Consider the following 20,505-nt stretch of genomic DNA (forward strand, 5'->3'; position numbering starts at 1 on the left):
GTGATGGGTATTAAGGCAGGCCCTTGTGATGAGCACTGGGTGTTATACATAAGTGATGAATCACCAAATTCTACTCCTGAGACTACTATTACACTGTATGTTAACTGGAATTTAAATAAAAACTTGAAACAAACACAAGCTCAGATGGCTTCTCATTGCCTAAAAATTCCTTAGTTTTGGAACCAAGGCTTTTGCAATTCAAGTCCCTACCTACCTCTCTAGTTGTACTTCATGGTACTTCTTCCCCTTCTATCCTTAAACTGTAGTAGTAGTAGTAGTAGTAGTAGTAGTAGTGGTGGTGGTGGTGGTGGTAATGGCTAAAACTTACTGAGCCAACTACCACATTAAGCAAATCCTGAAAGCTCCATTCATATCATGATCTGTGTGAAGGAAGCCTTCTGGCATTTGGCATTAGGCAGTGAACAATCTGCAAAGCCAAATATTTTGCAACCCTGGGTTTCAAGTCAGAGTGCAAAGTGTTCTCTATGTCATCTTAAAGAACTTGGGCTTTAAGTAGTAATCAATGAATCTTTCAAAGGTTTTCAAACAGGGAGATAAATAATCCAGCCTGTAACAAGAAAAATGATGTTGACTATGTTCTGGAGAATAGACTGGAAAGCAGATTATAAGCATGGAGGCTATAAAATGGTTTTTATGTTCCTTTAGTCTAAGAATCTATTATTCTACAGTGAGGAATATTTCAAAGCTTAAAGTCTGAACATCTAAAAGAATGATGAAACCAAAGAAGTCAAGAAAGTATACTTCTTTGGGGGCAACGACAGAGTCAAGTATTAAACACATTGAAGTTGAGGCACAAAAATGTAGAGGTGTGTAGCACAGACCCATGGGAAAGAACAGAAGATAACTAATGGAAGGGAATGCCCATTTCGATATGAAAATGGGTAAAGCATTACTCTTTTCTCCTTCATTAAAGGACTTGTAAAACATACTATGCACATTCTTACCAGCTATATTTGACAATATCATAATGTTAGACCTCAGATAGTTTGCATTCTCATGCACCACAAAAGAGTCATTTGGCACTTTTAAGAAATTGCACAACAATCAACAAATGGGAAGAGTACATAAGGAAATAAATTAAGGAACTTTATCTTATGTCACATATAAAAATTAGTTCCTGGTAGATTAATTTAAATTGGAAAATCAAACCACAAAATGTTTGAAAGGTAATACATCTCAGGGTAGAAAAGGGATTTTTTAAAAGACATAAATAACACTACCCATAAATGAAAATGCCAATAAACTTGATTATACTAAAATTTAAGAACTGTAGTTCCATTTCTGCTTAGGATTATAGAAAGATGAAACAGTGCTTCCACTTGAACGAGAAAAAGGTAAATAACCTATAAAATAATAACCTTCCTTGAACTCATTAGAGAATGATAGTTGCAAGGAATTGAATTCCAATTCCCTCCTAGGAGAAAATTGTTTCATCTTTGGCAGAGCACAGGAGGAAGGGATAACTACTATTAAAAGAAATAAGAAGAAAACAGCTAAAATTTTAAGGAATTCTAAAGGCCAGTGTAGGCTACCAGGATAGTATGGAATCTCTGGGATCCTCAGACACAAAGGAAAATCAATATTTAATAGCAAGCTCCTTTCCATGCACCTGTATTACACTTACAGGAAAGACTGGGGGTAGAGCAGGAGACCTGAAAGAGCCATCAATGGCACATAGGTATGAAATCCCATCCTTTTCAACACTATTCTTTCACGCAAAGCAAAAGACTTAAGCCACTGGAGGCTGGAACGGGAAACTCTCCCATCTCAGAACCCACACAAAAATCTTTTGGCTCTCGTGGAGGAATAGAGGCAAAAGCCATCAGCTCTAAAGGGAAGAACAGGTGCCTCTCCTTCCAACAATATTAGCTTTGAAAAGTCTCATCACTGGGGATGGGGTAGGAAACCCTCTCAACACCCGTCAGAGGCAAGGCCTAAAGGAAGGGCAGAAGCAAAAGCTGTAAGGATCATCTCGGGCCCAGGATCATGCACTGATACAAAGCATAGGTTTACTACCACTGGGTGGGGGTGGGGGGGAGAAACTCTCTCCTAAATATAAAAAGTCATTTTTCCCCTAACAGTGTAAAGTAAAAATGGTAAAAATGTATTGTGGAGTTATACACAGAAGTAAAATGTATGACAACAGCACAAAGGAATTGAGGGAGGAAACAGAAGTAATACTGCTATATGGTTCTTAAATTACAAATGAAGTTGTATATAATTTGAACGTAGACTTCAAATTAAAAGTGTATAATGTATACCTTAGAGCAAGAGTCAGCAAACCTTTTCTTAAAGGGCCAGATACTAAATATTTCAGGCTCATGGACCATTTGGTCTTTACCACAACTACTCAAGTCTGTCATTATAGTATAAAAACAGTCATTGAAAATATGTAAACAAATGGGTATGGCTGTGTTCCAATAAAAGTTGATTTATTAAAAACAAGCCATAGGCATGGATTAAAACTAAACTAAACTAAACTAAAATAGGGGTGCCTGGCTGGCTCAGTCAGTGGCGCATGCAACTCTTGATCTTGGGGTTGTGAGTTCGAGCTCCACATTGGGTGTAGAGATTACTTAAAAATTAAAAGAAAAATCTAAAAAGTATAAATCTAGATATTTTCTGACCTCTACCCTACAGTAACCACTAACAATTTTCTAAAATGAGAAAGAGTGAGCCAATAGTGGAGATAAAAGTGAATCATAAAAAACCTTAATTCAGAAAAAGGCAAAAAAAAAAAAAAAGGAAAAACTAGGAAGATAGAAGACATGAGACAAATAGAAAACAAATAGCAAGATGGTAGATTTAAAACCAACCACATCACTAATTATACTGAATGTAAATGGTCTAAATATCCCTGGTAAAAGGCATAGATTGTCAAACTGGCTAAAACGTAAGATCTAAATATATGCTGCCTACAAGAAACCCACTTTAGATATTCAGTAATAGATAAAAGAATGGAGAAAGATATACTATGCAAACACTAAACAAAAGAAAGGTCAAGTGACTATATTCATATCAGACTAAGTAAACTTTAAAATAAAGACTATTACCAGAAATAATAAAGAGAAACATTACATAATAACATTGGGGTCAGTTCATCAAGAAGATATAGTAATCCTAAATGTGCATGCTTTTAATAACAGCTTCAAAATACATAAAGCAAAACTGATCAAGAGTTGAAGATGTCAACACAATCCTTGGTATTGTTAGAGCATGTTGACAAAACTTCGGAATTCCTTTCATCAAAAGAATCATAAAGGTAATAAAAAGACAAGCCACGAACTAAAATCTAGAATGAATTAAATATATAGACACACACACACGGTGGAAAAAATACATATGTATATAAAATGAATCAACACTTAAAGAAAATGAGCAAAATATTTGAAGGAGGCAAATACAAATGACCATTAAACCTATAAAAACATGTTCAACCAAAGAAAACCATTAGAAAAGAAAAATTAAATATTTGGAATTAAAAATTCAATGTAAGGACTTAAGAGCAGATAGGACACAACTAAAGAGAATTGGTAAAATAGACTTGGGAGAAAATTTTGCAGAAATTACCCAAAACGTACAGCAGAGAAACAGGAGACAGAAAATATCTAATAGAATGGTAACTTATGGTTCAATAGCACTTTCAGACATTGCTGCTGGGTACAACCACCTTGGAAAACACATGGACATTATTTAGTGAAGCTGAGTATGTACAAACAATGCCAATGCTAGGTATACTCTCTTGACATCCTCGTGCACATGTACATTTAAGAGTCCCGTACAAGAATGTACAGAAAAGCATATTTTTAATACCCCCCACTGGCAAAAAACCAAATGTCCATCATCAGAATAAATTATGGTATAGTCATATGATGGAATATTATACAACAATGAAAAATGAAATGGTATTTTATGTGAAACATGACTGAATCTTACAATGTTGAACAAAAGAAGCAAGTCAAAAATAAAATACTTTCAATATTATTCCATCTTAATGCAATTCAAAACCTACAAAACTAAACTATTGTTAAGGAATACATATTCCGGTTGCAAAACTATAAAGAAAACCAAGAAAACAATTATCTCAAAAAAATCAAAGTAGTAGTTATCTCTAGGAAGAAAGAGGATGTGACCAGAGGAAGACACACAATGTTGAAAAGTTCTTATAAGAAAAAGAATAACAACAAAAAACACAGCCTTAGAAACAGCCATTAAACTTCTAAAAAAAAAATACTAACAGGACAAATGCACAAAGCACTTAGAAAAATGTTGCTTGCAGCAGTATTCATAATAGCAAAAACACTGACACAGGGTTGGGTACATAAATTATACCACAAGGAATTCTATAATGATGTAGATCTATATTTATTGATATGAAATATCTACAATATATTCTAAAATATAAGAAGAGGCTCTAAGAGGGTTAGTATCCTCATTTTTAAAAGTTAAAAATATTTATTACATACAAGAACTGAAAAAATAACTGAAAGAAAATATACCAGCATACTAACAGAAGCTATCTCTGGATGGTAGAATTATTTTTAATCTTAATTTTCTAAAGTTATTGGTGTTTCTAGAACTTTTTAAAATGAGCATATGCTAGTCAGCATACTTGTTTTGGATCAAAGCACCAAGAAATTAATACAATTTAAAAACTACACTTTCACAAAATTCAAGGGTTAAATACTCCCACCAAAGATTTTTTGGGGGGTTTTGTGCTAATATCTGGCCAGCAACCCAGGATATGAAATATGACACTACTCACAGCTTTATGTAGGGCAACTGCCCACTTCATTAGCCACTTGACCTTGTACTTTTCAGGAATGCTGGGATTCCAGTCTGCATTTTTCCCCCAGGTGTTTTTTCCCTTTAACCTTTAAGTAATACCATCACTGAAAAGCAATATTTAGCACTACAGCAGAGACAAGCCTAGGTCAAGGAGGTAAAGATTCTCACTGAGCATCTCACTGGCATCAAATAAAAAGGTGGATCTCATCCACATGTCTCATCAGAAATAATAAAACACATCAGAAGGCTAAACACTAAAGAAGGTGCTAAGTTTGAACTATCAATGGATATAGCATAAACTTAGAATGTAAGAATGGTTATAACTGAAGATGGAGAAAAATGCAACTGGTTAAGAACATGTAAATTTTGCAGCTGTAATGGATGTTGTCATTAGTTGGGAGGGCTTCATTTACAAATGTTTGGTATATTTGCTTTTCCATCATAAATAGTTTATTTCCTCATGCAATATTTTTTCAATAAGTTCTTATAGTTCTGGCTTTATTTATATGTTTAATTTTGTTTAATTATCTACCACTTTGTAAGAACTGAACTATCAGTACACTGATGAATGTAATCGTATAAAACTTTATGACACTTTGAAATACAAATGTCTCCCAGCATTAAAGTTGCTTTGCTTTGGTTTGATACAGTTATTGTGGCTAAGATCCTCCTCACTTATAGTAATAATACCAAGTTTCTATGCAGTGATCACTTCCTTTCTCCTTTAGCCTTAACTTTACATGAAACTGTTATAAAAGAAAGTGGTAGAGTTTATTTAAGTGCGATAAGTATTCTGATTTGGCTTTTAACATAGTAATTGTTTTTTTTCCTCTCACTTGGTGAAACTATTTTTAAAAATCCCCAAAAGGAATTGTAGCTTTCCTTTTATACTGCCACATTCGTAAGGCTAGATTTGCCCAGAATTTTCTCACAGACCTGACTACTAAAATATACTATAATAACCTCTTTGTTTTTCCCATTCCAGTTGAAATCACCTTCTTCCTGATTCTTGTTAAGAAGCTCTTTCAAAGTGTTTACTAAAAAACTGGGATCTGGTCCAGGTTCTTCCTTCAACGAAGTTACACTAAGTGGTCTGTGGATTATTCCATCAGCCTCAGCAACACCATTATTAGTCTGCCGCCCATTTAAAGAAACAGTTGATGCTGAATAAATATTTCCTAAATGATCCATTATAGGAAGCAAATATAATTCTGGTTGAAGAGCCTAAAACATATAGGAAATTAAAAAAAAATTAGTTTGTAATTTAAAAAACAGTAAGTCAAAAAATTAACATAAGTTTAAAATGTCATATTACATACATATGGAGGAGCAAATGATTTGAGTTTCAGTTCTGATTCTTGCTTTACCTTCACCTAGAAATAAATGACAAAAAATAAAGCTTTTGTATGTTTTCAATTATTTTTATTCCTTTTTTTTTTTTTTTTGCAGAAGGCACATAAAAATCAAATCTAAAAGCTGATCACTAAGGTTAGAGTCTAGAAAATGTAGAACATAATCCTATTTCTATTCACTGTAAAAAACGTAAAAGAAATTCTATGTCATTTAGTAGCAATAATTATGGCTATCACTTGCATGGACTCACTATATGCCAAGCACTATTTTAAGTGCTTTACATATATTAGCTCAGTTAATCTCCACAATTCCACGTGATAGGCACACATATTATATATAGTTACATATAACAGACAATAAGATTGAGGAAAGAGAAGCTAAATAACTTGCCCATGATTTTATAACTAGGAATTTTCCAAATTGGGATGCAAAACCAGATAATCTGGCTTCAGAGTCCAACTTTGTAAACTTTATTTCCTGAATATACAACCCATAGAGTTCATTTGTTATTCATCCATCCAACCATTCACTCATTCAACAAATACTGACAGCATACTACAGGTCAGGCAGACCCATACTACGGGTCAGAGCTATGGGTTCCATATGGTGTGAGAGCAAAGTCCTTGCTCTCACGTAGCTTATATTCTACTTAAGAGAACAGATGTTAAATAAACATGATTTGGGATACTGATATGTGATTTATGAAAACAAAAAACGATGTAATAGAGAGTAACTTAAGAGAAAGAATATCTAAAAACTAGGTGATCAGAGAAGGCCATTTTGAAAAGATAATACTTGAGCCTGAGACCTTAATTATGAAAAGGAAAAGCAAGCTATTTGAAAATCATGAGGAAGTAATTTCCAGGCAAGTGAAAGCACATAAATCAGAAAGGAGTTTGTTGTATTTGAGGACCAAAGATTTTTGTGTTTGAAATGGAGAACCAAGAAGAAAAATAGCAGCAGATGAAATCTGAGAAAGAGTCTATTCCTTAGGCCCTCTGTATTTCTGGCCTAACCACTGCAAAAGTCTCTTAAAGTCTCCTAGTTACAATCCCTGCCTCTAGTCTCTGAAGGCTCTCATCACGTCATCTTTTGCTCTAAAACTCCAAAGCTTCAGAAACAAACAAAACGCATTAATCTGGCATTCAAGACCTTCAGCAAATCACTTTATAACTTGTTCTCTACTATTCCATTTATACCACGTTCCAATAAAAAAGGAAACAGTGACTCTTTCTTAGTTGCCTGTTTTTCCACTTCTGTGCTCATTCTATTTTCTCTGCTCAGAAAGCTTTTTCCACCCAACATTTTTGCAAGATCAAATATTTATCTTTCAAGATCCAAACTGAATATCGTTCCTTCCTCAAAGTTTTCTATCTCCCCTCTTCTCCTGCTGGAAGTAATCCCTTTTTCTTCTGAATATACAAAATACGCTATTTTAATTATTTATGTATTTTCTCTTCACCACTACAGTGAATACTCTTTAAGGGCAGAGTCCATATCCAGTTCTCATTTTGTTCATGGAAAAACATCAATAAATATTAGAAGGACTTCAGAAGTAGATTTAAATTATCTTTATTAAGGTCTCTTCCAACCTAGGATTCTGTGATGGATATTTTGTATTTTAGATATCAAGAAAAAGAACAAAAAGTTAGGAGAACTGTTCTTTTTCTTCCTTGTTTGAGAAAAACTTAAAGATGAGTAAATAGATATTTTACCACACTGAATAGAATTCAAATGACAAAAACTTTGTATCTAGCTGCTGATCCTGAGAATTCCACATAGCAAATTCCTTTACAGTACTACTTTGGAAATGCTTTTTTTCTTTTTTCCTATTATCATTCATTATTTAATTTGCCCAATAAACATTTAAATGCCTCTAAGTGCAAACCCCTTTTTAGGCACTGGTTATAGATACAATAGTGAATAAATAAAGTCCCTGCTCACAGGGAGTTACAGTTTAACGGCAGAGTCAGGTGTTAAATAAACAATCACATAAATACATACTAATGACATAATATGTTAACTAGAGTGGAATAGGAATATACTGCATTTTTGTTTAATATAGAAAGTCTTGATTAAAGAAATAAACCTTATGTAGTTAAGAGAAACCCGAAACTTTGAGATCTGATGGCTTGCTGGATTAAGAATTTCAGCTAGGGGGCGCCTGGGTGGCACAGCGGTTAAGCGTCTGCCTTCAGCTCAGGGCGTGATCCCGGCGTTATGGGATCGAGGCCCACATCAGGCTCCTCCGCTATGAGCCTGCTTCTTCCTCTCCCACTCCCCCTGCTTGTGTTCCCTCTCTCGCTGGCTGTCTCTATCTCTGTCAAATAAATAAATAAAATCTTTAAAAAAAAAAAAAAAAAGAATTTCAGCTAGGGGGGCACCTGGGTGGCACAGCGGTTAAGCATCTGCCTTCGGCTCAGGGCGCGATCCCGGCGTTATGGGATCGAGCCCCACATCAGGCTCTTCCGCTATGAGCCTGCTTCTTCCTCTCCCACTCCCCCTGCTCGTGTTCCCTCTCTCACTGGCTGTCTCTATCTCTGTCAAATAAATAAATACAATCTTTAAAAAAAAAAAATTTCAGCTAGGAAAATTCTATTTAGAAAATCCTGCCATTAAATCACAGAACCTATAAACAGAAATATTCAAGTTGAATATTTGAAACAAACAAAAAAATGTTGGCGTCCTATCATTTCACATCAAATGAGGCTAGCTGTGGCCCAAACAATGAGGACCCATTTTTGTTCAGAACACAAGTACTTATTTAAATGTTTTAGGGGGCGCCTGGGTGGCTCACTCAGTTGAGTGGCTGAGAACTTGATTTGGGCTCAGAGTTGTGAGATCGAGCCCTATGTCAGGCTCCCATTTAATGTGAAGCTTGCTTAAGATTCTCTCTCTCTCTTTGCCTCGCACCCCTGCCCCCTTCCCAGCTCATGCACACATATGCACATGCTCGCTCTCTCAAAAAAAAAAAAAATTTAAATTTAAAAATACATATTACTTATATAATCACATTCTAACTTTGTCTTCCTTTTCTTCCCAAGGAGATGCACACACAAAAATATCCCTATCATTCTAGTGCCCAATAATATGCCAATAAGACCCATTTTTTTCTCGATGATCTATGTATTCAGTGATATTTCCATTGCGTTATGATTGATACTACTTACCCCGTTTATAGAAGCTGAGTTGATAAGCATTTAAGAAACATAATTTGTAAAGTTATGCTTTTCTTTAATCAAAAGGAAAAAGAATAAGAAAACTTACCACAGCTAGATTATTTCCAATGCATTTCAGAAATAAGAATTTTTCTGCAACAGCATCTTCACCAAGGAACTCACCAAGTCGCTCTCTCAGGGCTTGTAAAGTAAGGTGAGGAGATACTCTGAAATATGACATTGCCTTATAATGTAAAATGAAATAGGTTTCAGCTATACTACAAATTCTATAACATTAGTCAGCTATCTCAAACATAAATACTAATTTAATGTATCATATACGGCTCAATATATTGTGTTTTTACACTGCCTAGCACTTTGTAAAACTTCAGGAAATTTAAAAAAATAAAATGATTATGTTCATAAATATTGGTTATAAAAGTCCTTTCTGTACCGAGAAGGAAAATGCTTATCTACTTTTCTCATCTACCTCCAAACTGTATTATTAAAAAAAAAACAACTTTGCTATGGAATTTATATATGTATGGAATTTATATATTTTATACATACATTAAAAAATGACTTAGCCACAGATATTTATTTTGGAATTGACAGGATTAGCTAGTGCTTAAAAATTTCTTTGATAATCAAATATTGTCAGACTCCACATCTTTGCTCATTAGGAATACTTCACTCCTCAACATCTAAAATTTAAAGCCATCATTTATGCCGTTTGAGTTTTTGTTTTTCTAGGATCTTATGGGAAACATTATGTAATTAATTCATTCAACCAAAAAATATTTATTGAGCCTCCACTATGTGTCAGGCATTGTTCTAAGGGATGGAAATATGGCAATCAACAAAAGAGACAAAAATCTCTGCCCTTACAGACTTTATAAATCTAATGGTGGGAAAGAAAAATAGACAAACTAAGAAAACATGTAATTCATAAGACACTATAAAGAAAAATAAAGCAGGGAAGGGAGGGTAGCTACAATTTTAAATATAGTGATCAGAGAAGATCTAAACAAAAAAGTAATATTGAAGTAAAAAGCTAAAGAAGGGATAGGATATGTAAGGGCAGAAAGAGCATTCTAGACTAAGAGAACAGCAAGCACAAGGGTCCTGAGGTAGGTCCATGTCTGATGTGTTCCAGAATAAAAATGAGGCTAGTTTGCTTGAAGTGATAGGAAAGATAAAGAATAATGTCATGTGTGCTTCATATGTGTACACTTACATGTATATGTATAGTCTGCTTCTATTTTGAAACAGTTCAGTGAAAAAGTCATTGTGGATATACTGATTTAACCTCTATTCACAGCTCTTCAACAGGTTTCTAATTTCAGATAATCTCTCTCTCAATTCTCTTTGTGTGTAACGATAGTAATACACCAGTTACACCCTTTGCCCTGGGTGGCAGTGACACCCGGCTAAGTAACATCTGTTTCTACAGTACTTTTTTTTTTTTTTAAGATTTTATTTATTTATTTGACAGAGACAGCCAGCGAGAGAGGGGACACAAGCAGACAGAGTGCGAGAGGAAGAAGCAGGCTCCTAGCAGAGGAGCCTGATGTGGGGCTCGATCCCAGAACACTGGGATCACGCCCTGAGCCAAAGGCAGATGCTTAACGACTGTGCCACCCAGGTGCCCCTCTACAGTACTTATTAAGTGTTGCATAGCATTCTTTATTGATAGTATTAAGTTAGAAACTAGGTTCATCACATGTACCAGAGTTTTTCACTTACAACTTGAATTTCCAAAAACCATTTTTCTCTGCAGAAAAAAAAATTGCTTTTTCAGGCACATTATAACATGACCACAAAAATACTTGCCTTATAAATCCAGCTGAAATGAATTTGTTAACAACGTCTATTGAAATGGTATTTAGCTTATAGTTCCACGATCCTTCAGGGACATAAAAAACATGAAGTTCCACCAACTGAATAAATTGAAAAGAACATCAGTTAAAATATTTTTAAAGTGAAAAAAATCAACTGATGTCCTCTCGAATGTTAAGTTTAATATACCTAATTGACATAAACATGGAATACATGTATCCTTCTGAACAAACACAGAAAACAAAATGCAGAGCCAAAGTTCTGGTTAGTTGGCTACTTGGCACTTGGAGAGCATCTTCTCCCTAGAAACAATGTCACACATGTAGTCCTAGGGTACCCTAACATCTCTGACATACAGTGCTCTTTCTGTGGCTTGAGTACCAGACCACCAAGATCAGTTTTCTGGTTACTAACCTTTTCCTCTCCCCTGATCCCTACCTACTCAGTTCTGCTGGGGTGATCTTGTGGAATCCTTATACTTTATATATTGTTATTACCATAACATAGTTGTGATAATTGCTAGTTCTCAGCAAGCGCAAAAGTGTGAATACTGTGGTTTGGGAAATATTTTTGTTTCCCAGAATTCTAGGAAGAACCTATTCCTGATGGTGATAGGGAAGGAAATGGTTGTTCTTACATAGGTCATGTCTGTCAGCTTAGCTTGCCTGTGCTTATAATACCACTTTCTTTTCTATTAGTGTTTTGTTAAACCTCAATTAGAATCCTATTTGGAAGAATATTTAGATTACTACAACAGAAACAGAACAATTACAGCAAATATTACTATCTTTAAGTCTAATGAAGTTATTCACTGCATATTCAAATTTAAATGATCATACTCTACAATATTAAGTATCTGAGAAAAACTTTAAAAAGTTGAATATGACCTATCATTTATAGGAGATAAAATTCGTTTTTGAACTGTTTTGCTCAAGTTGTTTTTATAGACTAAGTAAATTATTTCTATACATTTGATATATGTATAGATCTGATGTGAGCTTTGCCATATGCTATCTTTTGAACACCAGAGCATTTAAAAGATAATTCCCTAGCTATATGATACTATTCATAGCTAACACTACACTATACTATTAATACTATAATATTTAATAGCTACATAATTAAATATGTGCAAAACCTTCAGAAGACTTAAGTAAATATGACCTTATCCTTTATATAGATGCATTAATATTTTACAGGAAAAAATATTTATTGAACTAAACATTTTACTCTGTTTTTATAAACCAAGTAAATTCTGTCAATATTTTTTATAATAATTCATGAACTATAATTCAAAGTGTTCCTACAGATTTAATTCCATAATTGAGTAGGCAATACAGAGAAAATATAGTTAATAAAACATTTATGTTAAATGATTTATAGTGAATTTGTGTTTATTCATTCCCTCAGCAAATATTTACTGAATGTCTACCATGTGCCAGCACTGTTCTAGGCATTAGGAATATGCAGTCAATAAGACAAAGATCCTTGCCTGTGTACAGCTTTACATTCTAACAAGGTATCAGGACAAGAAGAAGGGTGAGGCAAGTGAGGCACTCACCTCAGGTACAAAATTTAAGGCTGTACCAAAACCTCAGTAATCAAGATAAATAACTAAAAAAAAAACCCAAAAAAACAAAACAAAAAAAACCCACACCACTACTCAATGCAAACAATTTCATAATAAACAAAATATCGAAAATTTAAATATAGACAGAATTTAATACTATTAGAGCCTGAGGGAAAAGGAAAAACATGAACTTCAATATATGTTTCTTAAAAAACAAACAAACAACCAAACACATTTCTTAATGGTCAACTTTTTCCAGAATAACCAAGTAGTTGGAAAAAAAATACTGAAAATTTCAAAAGTATATATTAAAATTCACATTAAGATCCAATATTCTATTTATATCAAAACATTAATTTGTTATAATTTTACTTTCCTGGCTTTCATGGAAGCAAGCTCATCAGTAACATTTTCATCAAAACTATTAATCACTTAAAAATATACTAAAAGGTATATTAATGGGCACATATTTTGCTTTTCGCCTCAGGCTCCAAAATGCCTAGGCATGGCACTATCAGGTTCTGTTTCTATTGAAAATGTTGCTATTATGGATTTTTTGCATCAGTTTTTCATTTAAAAAAATCTTGTATTGATTACTTATATTATGGAGGTTTTTTTGTGTGTGCCTCTTAAATTTTGCACCCAAGGCAAGTGACTCATTTGCCTCAGACTAGTCCCAGGCCTGTGAGGGACAGAGACAATAAACAATAAATATAAAACACTGATAAGTTATACAGCACATGAGAAAGAAGTATTGGAGAAAAGGATAAGAAGAGCAGGGTAAGGAAAACTGGAAAGATAAAAAGTAGGTTTCAGTTGTAAATAGTCTGGGTAGGGCTTATGGAAAAGGTGAGATTTAAGTAAAGACTGCAGGGGAAGAAACAATGAGCCAAGTGATGATGCAGAGGGAAAGAGTTCCAAGAAGAGCTAAAGCAAAGGTCTTTTTTTTTTTTTAAGATTTTATTTATTTGAGAGAGAGAGAGAGAGGAGTCAGTGGGTTGGGGGCGAGCACGAACAGGGGGAGAGTGAGAGGGAGAAGCAGACTCCCCGCTGAGCAGGGAGCTTGATCCCAGGGTCCTGGGCTGAAGGCAGATGCTTAACTGCCTGAGCCACCCAAGCACCTGTAAAACAAAGGTCTTAAGGTGAGAGAATGTTAGAATGATTGAAGCAGAGAACAATAAGAGGTAAAGTAAGAAGGAGGACAAGAGATAAAGTAATGAGGAGGACAAGAACAAAATAAATAGGGTTTTCCAGGCCATTGTAAGATCTTCACTTCAGAAAATGGGAAGCCAATACAGGGTTTTAATAGAAGGACAATATCTGACATTCACTTTATAGTTTTGTTATTTTAATATGAAAAATACCAAACATACATACAAATAAAAGGAATATTACTATGAATACCCAAATCTGTAGATTCAAAAGTTAACATTTACTTTCTCTCACCCCCCCCCCTTTTTTTTAAAGGCAGACTGCCACATGCAGTGCCTTATTTGGATGTGTCTGAAGTCTTGGAAGCTTGACTACTCTACCTTCTCCTACAAATGAACCTTGAGAGCTTGTTTCAAGGTTCTAGCAGGGGAGTGCAGCTGCTTGTATACCCTTGACCGAAGAATGGTTCCCCTTATTGGGGAAGGTTCTCCTCTTCAACCCAGCATGCAGCTTTGGGAGGGATGCACATGGAGCTGTGAGGGAGGAAGAGGACACCCACCTAGGCAACCAGATCAGTCAAATCAACCCTGGCGATCAATGGGCTGACAGATGTCACAGACTGTCCTTACATCCTCTATCCCTTTCTTGATAAACCATTCAAAGTAAATCAGACATTGTGAAATTATACTCCTACTTTGGCAGCCATCTCCTAAAAATAAGGATTTCTCCAACATAATCATAGTACCATTTTCACAGTTAAGAAAATTAACAATCCCTTAATGTAAAATAACATCCATTCCATATTCAAATTTCCTCAATTGTCCATTTGTCCTCAATGTTTTTTCAATCTAGAATCTAATCAAGGATAACATTTTGCATGTGGTTTGTTCCCTCCTTAAAGATCTTAATCCACAAGTTCTTCCAGACCTGTTTTCTCCCCCCCCCCCTTCATGGCATTAACTTTGAAGAGACTGGGCCAGTTGTTCTAAAGAATGTTTTCCATTCTGTATTTACCTTATCATCTCCTTAGGATGTCATTTAATTCTCCAATCCCTTTTTTTAAACATAGTGTAGTTTCTTTTTTAAAATCATTTTTTAATCATGAAAAGTGTATTCTTTAATCCCCATCCCCCTTTTTCCTCATTCTTCCAACCTCCCCCCGCCCCCCGCCAATACCCATCAGTTTGTTTTCTACAGTTAAGAGTCTGTTTCTTGGTTTGTCTCTCTCCCCTTCTTTTCTTTGCTCATTTACTTTATTTCTTAAATTCCACATATGAGTAGGATCACATACTATTTGTTGTTCTCTGACTTATTTTGGTGAGGATTTACTCTCTGGCTCTAACCATGTTGCTGTAAATGTCAAGATTCCATTCTTTTTTATGGTTGAATAATATTCCATTGTATATAAAGATATATAAAGACTTCTTTTTTATTCGGTCACCTACCAATGGACACTTGAGCTGCTTACCTAGTTTGGCTACTGTAAATAATGCTATAATAAATAGAGGAGGGCATGTACTCCTTTGAATTAGTGTTTTTGTATTCTTTGGGCAAATACTCAGTAGTGTGATTCCCGGATTGGAGGGTAATTCTACTTTTAATTTTTTGAGGAACCTCCATACTGTTTTCCATGGTGGCTGCACCAGTTTGCAGTCCCACCAACAGTGCGAGAAGATTCCTTTTTCTCCACATCCTTGCCAACACTTGTTTCTTGTATTTTTGACTTTAGTCATACTGACAGGTATGAAGTGATATCTCACTGTAGTTTTGATTTGTATTTCCTTGATGATTAGTGATATTGAGCATCTTTTCATGTGTCTGTTGGCCATCTGGATGTCTTTGGAGAAATGTCTGTTCATGTCTTCTGCCCATTTTTTAATTAGATTATTTGGTTTCGGGTATTGAGTTGTATCAGTTTGTTATATATTTTGTACACTGACCCTTCAGTGGATGTTATCTGCAAGTATCTTCTCCCATTCCATAGGTTGCGTTTTAGTTTTGTTTCCTTCACAGTGCAGAAGTCCTTTATTTTTTTGTTTGTTTTTGTTTTTTTAAAGATTTTGTCAGAGAGCGAGAAAGAGAAAGAGCACAAGCAGAGGGTAGGGGCAGAGGGAGAGGGAGAAACAGACTCCCCTCTGAGCAGGGAGCCGGGCATGGGACTCGATCCCAGGACCCTGGGATCATGACCCGAGCTGAAGGCAGACACTTAACTAAGCCACCCAGGCGTCCCAGAAGCCCCTTCTTTTGATGTAGTCCCAATAGTTTATCTTTGCTTTTATTTCCCTTGCCTCAGGAGACATATCTACGAAAATGATGCTATGACCAATGTCAGAGAAATTATTCTCTTTTAGGATTTTTATGGTTTCAGGTCTCACATTGAGGTCTTTAATCCATTTTGAGTTTATTTCTTTGTATGGTGAAAGTGGTCTAGTTTCATTCTTTTGTATGTGGCTGTCCAGTTTTCCCAACACCATTTGTTGAAGAAACTTTTTCCCATTGTATATTCATTCCTTCTTTGTCAAAGATTAATGGACCATATAACTTGTGGGTTTATTTCTAGGTTTTCTGTTCTATTCCATTGATCTATGTGTCTATTTTTATGTCAGTACCATACTGTTTTAATTGCTACTGCTTTGTTATATGACTTGAAATCTAGAATTGTGATTCCTCTAGTTTTGTTTTTCAAGACCACTTTGGCTATTCGAGGATTTTTGTGGTTCCACACAAATTTTAGGATTGTTTATTCCAGTTCTGTGAAAAATGCTATTGGTATTTTGATGGGGATTGCATTAAATCTGTAGATTGCTTTGGGTAGTATAAACATTTTAACAATATTTGCTCTTCTAACCCATGAGCATGGAATGGCTTTGCCTCGTCCTGAATTTCTTTCATCAGTGTTTTACGGTTTTCAGAGTACAGGTCTTTCACCCCTTTGGTTAAGTTTATTCCTAGATATTTTATTGTTTTTGGTGCAATTGTAAATGGGATTATTTTCTTAATTTCACTTTCTACTGCTTCATTATTAGTGTATACGAATGCAACAGATTTTTATACATTGATTTTTGTATCCTGTGACTTTACTGAATTCATTTATGAGTTCTAGTAGTTTTTTGGTGGAGTCTTTAGGGTTTTCTATATATAATATGCCATCCGCAAACAGAGAAAATTTTACTTCTTCCTTTCTACCAATTTGGATGCCTTTTATTTCTTTATATTGTCTAATTGCTATGGCTAGGACTTCCGGTACTATGTTGAATAAAAGAGTGGACGTCCTTACTTTATTTCTGACCCTGGGGGAAAAGCTGTCGGGTTTTCACCATTGAGTATAATGTTGGTTGTGTGTTTTTCATATAAGGCCTTTATTATGTTGAGGTACATTCCCTCTAGATTTACTTTGCAGTTTTTTTAATCATGAATGGATGTTGTACTTTGTCGAATGCTTTCTCTGCATCTGTTGAAATGATCATATGGTTTTCATCCTTTCTCTTACTGATATTACATATCACGTTTATGGTTTTGTGAATATTGAATTACCCATGCAACCCAGGAATACATCCCACTTGATTGTGGTATATGACTTTTTTATAAGGTATTGTTGGATTTGGTTTGCTAATATTTTGTTGAGGATTTTTGTATCTATATTCATGAGCAATACTGGCTTGTAGTTCTTTTTTTTTTTTTTTATGGTGTCTTTATCTGGTTTGGGGATCAGGTTGATACTGGCTTCATAAATTGGATTTAGAAATTTTCCTTCCTCTTGTATTTTTTGAAGTAGTTTGAAAAGAATAGATATTAACTCTTTAAATGTTTGATAGAATTTGCTTGTGAAGCCATCTAGTCACCTGGACTTTTGTTTTCTGGGAGTTTTTTGATTACTGATTCAATTTCATTGCTGGTCATTGGTCTGGTCAAATTTTCTATTTCTTCCTGCTTTAGTTTTGGTAGGTTGTATGTTTCTAGGAATTTATCCATATCTTTTAAGTTGTCCAATTTGTTGGCATAGAGGTTTTCATAATATTCTGTTACAATTGTTTGTATTTTTGTGGCGTTATTTCTTTTTGCATTAGTAATTTTGTTTATTTGGGTCCTTTTTTAAAAATGAATCTTGCTAGAGGTTTATCAATTTTGTTATCTTCTCAAAGAAACAGCTCCTGGTTTCAATGATCTGTTCTATTGGTTTTTTTTTTTTTTAAGTTATTTATTTCTATTCTAATCCTTACTATTTCCTTCCTTTTGCTGGGTTTGGGTTTTGTTTTTCTTTATCTAGCTCCTTTAAGTGTAAGATTAGGTTTTCTGATTTTTTTTGCTTCTTGAGATAGGCCCGTATTGCTATAAACTATAAATCTCCCTCTTAGGACCACTTTTGTTGCAGCCCAAAGATTTTGGACCATTGTGGTTTCATTTTCATTTGTTTCCATGTAATTTTTTTATTTCTTCTTTTCTTCTGAGATCCCTATAATGCAAATGTTATTATGCTTGATGGAGTCACTGAGTTCCCTAAGACTATTCTCAATTTGCATAATTTTCCTTCCTCTCCTTTGATCAGCTTGGTTACTTTCCATTACTTATCTTCCAGGTCATTAATTTGTTCCTCTGCTTCATCTAGCCTGGTATTTATTCCATTAAACGTATTTTTAATTTCATTTACTGTGTTCTTCATTTTTTTTTTAAATCTCTTTGTTAAGAGTCTCACTGATGTCCCCTATTTTAACACGGTATGTGGTCATCTGCTTGTGAAACAAGGCCTGCTCCTGCTACTATTGGAAGTCCAGTCCTGCAAAATGCATGGGTCAGCAGATTTGGTGTTGGCAGGGTTTGCACCAGTCTTCTGGGGGAGGAACGTGCAGCACCAGGACTGAGGCAAGTGGGACTGCGAAGGGCTGATCTGCCAAAGCACGAGAGGGCAGGGCTTGGTGCAAGCAAGTTAGTAACAAGTTTTGGCACCACACTGATTCCTGTAAGTGGCCACTGTCTATTCTGAGGGTTGGGGGAGGGAAATGGCACCTGCCAGCTCCTTTGTTCCTGGAGGGATCTCCTGGTGATCCCTGTATCTCTGGGCTATGCTCTGAGATGAGCAAATCACTCTCCTTCCCTGACCATAAGGAGCTCACAAAACAGCCCATGCAGTTTTCCAAACTCCACTTCCTACTGCCCTCTGTCCTCTCTGAGAGTAGAGCCTGCTGATTTTTAAAATTCCAGGCTTTAAGTCACACTGATTGTTAGAACTCAAGAAATCCAGCTCTTCTCATTTACAAAGGCAAGTATTACAGGGATTCATCCTCCCTGTTCGTGGGCTCCCTGGTGTGAAGCTCCATTTTCCATCCATACCACTGGTTCTCTGCCCACTGAGGATGGACATGGTCTGTTTTGCTTTCAGACCATGTCTTTGTCCTTCCTAACTCCTTTGGTGTGGCTTCTTCCCTGCATTTAGTTGAAGAGTTTGTTCTGCCAGTCTTTTTCATGTCATTTTCTGGGTTATTTACACTGACATGAATGTTATTTAGTTGTATCCATGGAATGAGGTGAGCTTGGGGTCCTCCTATTCCACCATCTTCCCAGCCAACCTCATTCTACAAGCATTTCTGAAATGAAGTCCTCTATCTCTTGTAAACAGTTACTGTATAGCCTTCAACTGATGTAAATTAGTCACCTAGTGGCAAGAATACTTTATAAATGGTGCCCTGTATTTCATATTGCTTCACATTAGGACACATACAATGTCCTACTTGCAAATTTTGCTATATTCAGTAACTATTAAAGGGATAATAGATTAGGTTGTAAGGGACAAGAAAATGGAACCTGTTATGAGGCTATCTGAATAATTAAAGTAAGAGATGATGGTGGCTCACTCCAATGTACTAGCAGTAGAGATGATGGGAAGTGGTCAGATTTTTTATATAATTTGAAGCTAAAGTCAGAGTACATTGGAAATGAAGTTTGAGAAAGAAGTACACCTCCAAGGCATTTGGCCTTAGATACTCAAAGGATGGATTTGCCATCACCTGAAATGGAGAAAATCAAATAGAACATGTATAGGGGAGGGGGAAAAGATCCATAATTCAGTTTGACATGCTAATTTTGAGATGTCTACTGGCCATCCAAGTGGGGATGTCAAGTAGGCAGCTAAAAATACATATCTGCAGTCTGGGAAAGAAGACTAGATTGGGGATATAAATTTGGGGATCCTTAGCAGAAAGTTGGTATTTAAAGCTATTATACTGATTGAGGTCATCAAAGAATGAGTGCAGATACAGAAGAAAAAAAAGAGCTGGCCCCTGAAATTCTCCAATATTAGGAGATCAAGAAGAAGAAATACCAGCAAAGAAGACTGAAAATGAACACCAAGGAAAGTAGAAGGAAAACCAAGATATGTGTATTCTAAAAGTCAAGTGAAGGAATTACATCAAAGAAGAGTGATCAACAATGTCAATTGTTTTGCACAGATAGATCAGAATATGTGGGATAAAAATTAAAGAACATATTTAGTAATGTAGAAGTGAATTTAACAAGAGCAATTTTGGTGCAGTAGTGGAATGAAAGGATTACAGCTGGTTTAAAGAGAAAATGGAGAAGGTACTGAGATGAATGAAATAGTTGTCTAGAACAGTAGAAAAGTAAGTGAGT

The 20,505-nt window shown here is 35.3% G+C and overlaps 1 protein-coding gene across 9 annotated transcripts in view; it reads right to left on the reverse strand.

Moving 5' to 3' along the window:
• Nucleotides 1-20,505, reverse strand: part of SPATA1 (spermatogenesis associated 1) — a 54,985-nt gene that overhangs the window by 20,743 nt on the left and 13,737 nt on the right. For 8 of the 9 annotated variants that reach the window (XM_048220332.2, XM_057310526.1, XM_048220333.2 and 5 more), the window contains exons 2-5: nt 11,154-11,260; nt 9,430-9,547; nt 6,129-6,182; nt 5,805-6,033 (exon numbers count right to left, since the gene is read on the reverse strand). In XM_048220332.2, the coding sequence (XP_048076289.1) occupies nt 5,805-6,033; nt 6,129-6,182; nt 9,430-9,547; nt 11,154-11,260 (508 nt within the window). Of the gene's footprint in view, nt 1-5,804; nt 6,034-6,128; nt 6,183-9,429; nt 9,565-11,153; nt 11,261-20,505 lie in introns of those variants that run through there. The other variant, XM_057310527.1, reaches the window with a different exon arrangement.

The sequence above is a fragment of the Ursus arctos genome, unplaced genomic scaffold, assembly GCF_023065955.2.
Source record: "Ursus arctos isolate Adak ecotype North America unplaced genomic scaffold, UrsArc2.0 scaffold_12, whole genome shotgun sequence".
In the NCBI taxonomy this organism is placed as follows: Eukaryota; Metazoa; Chordata; class Mammalia; order Carnivora; family Ursidae; genus Ursus; species Ursus arctos.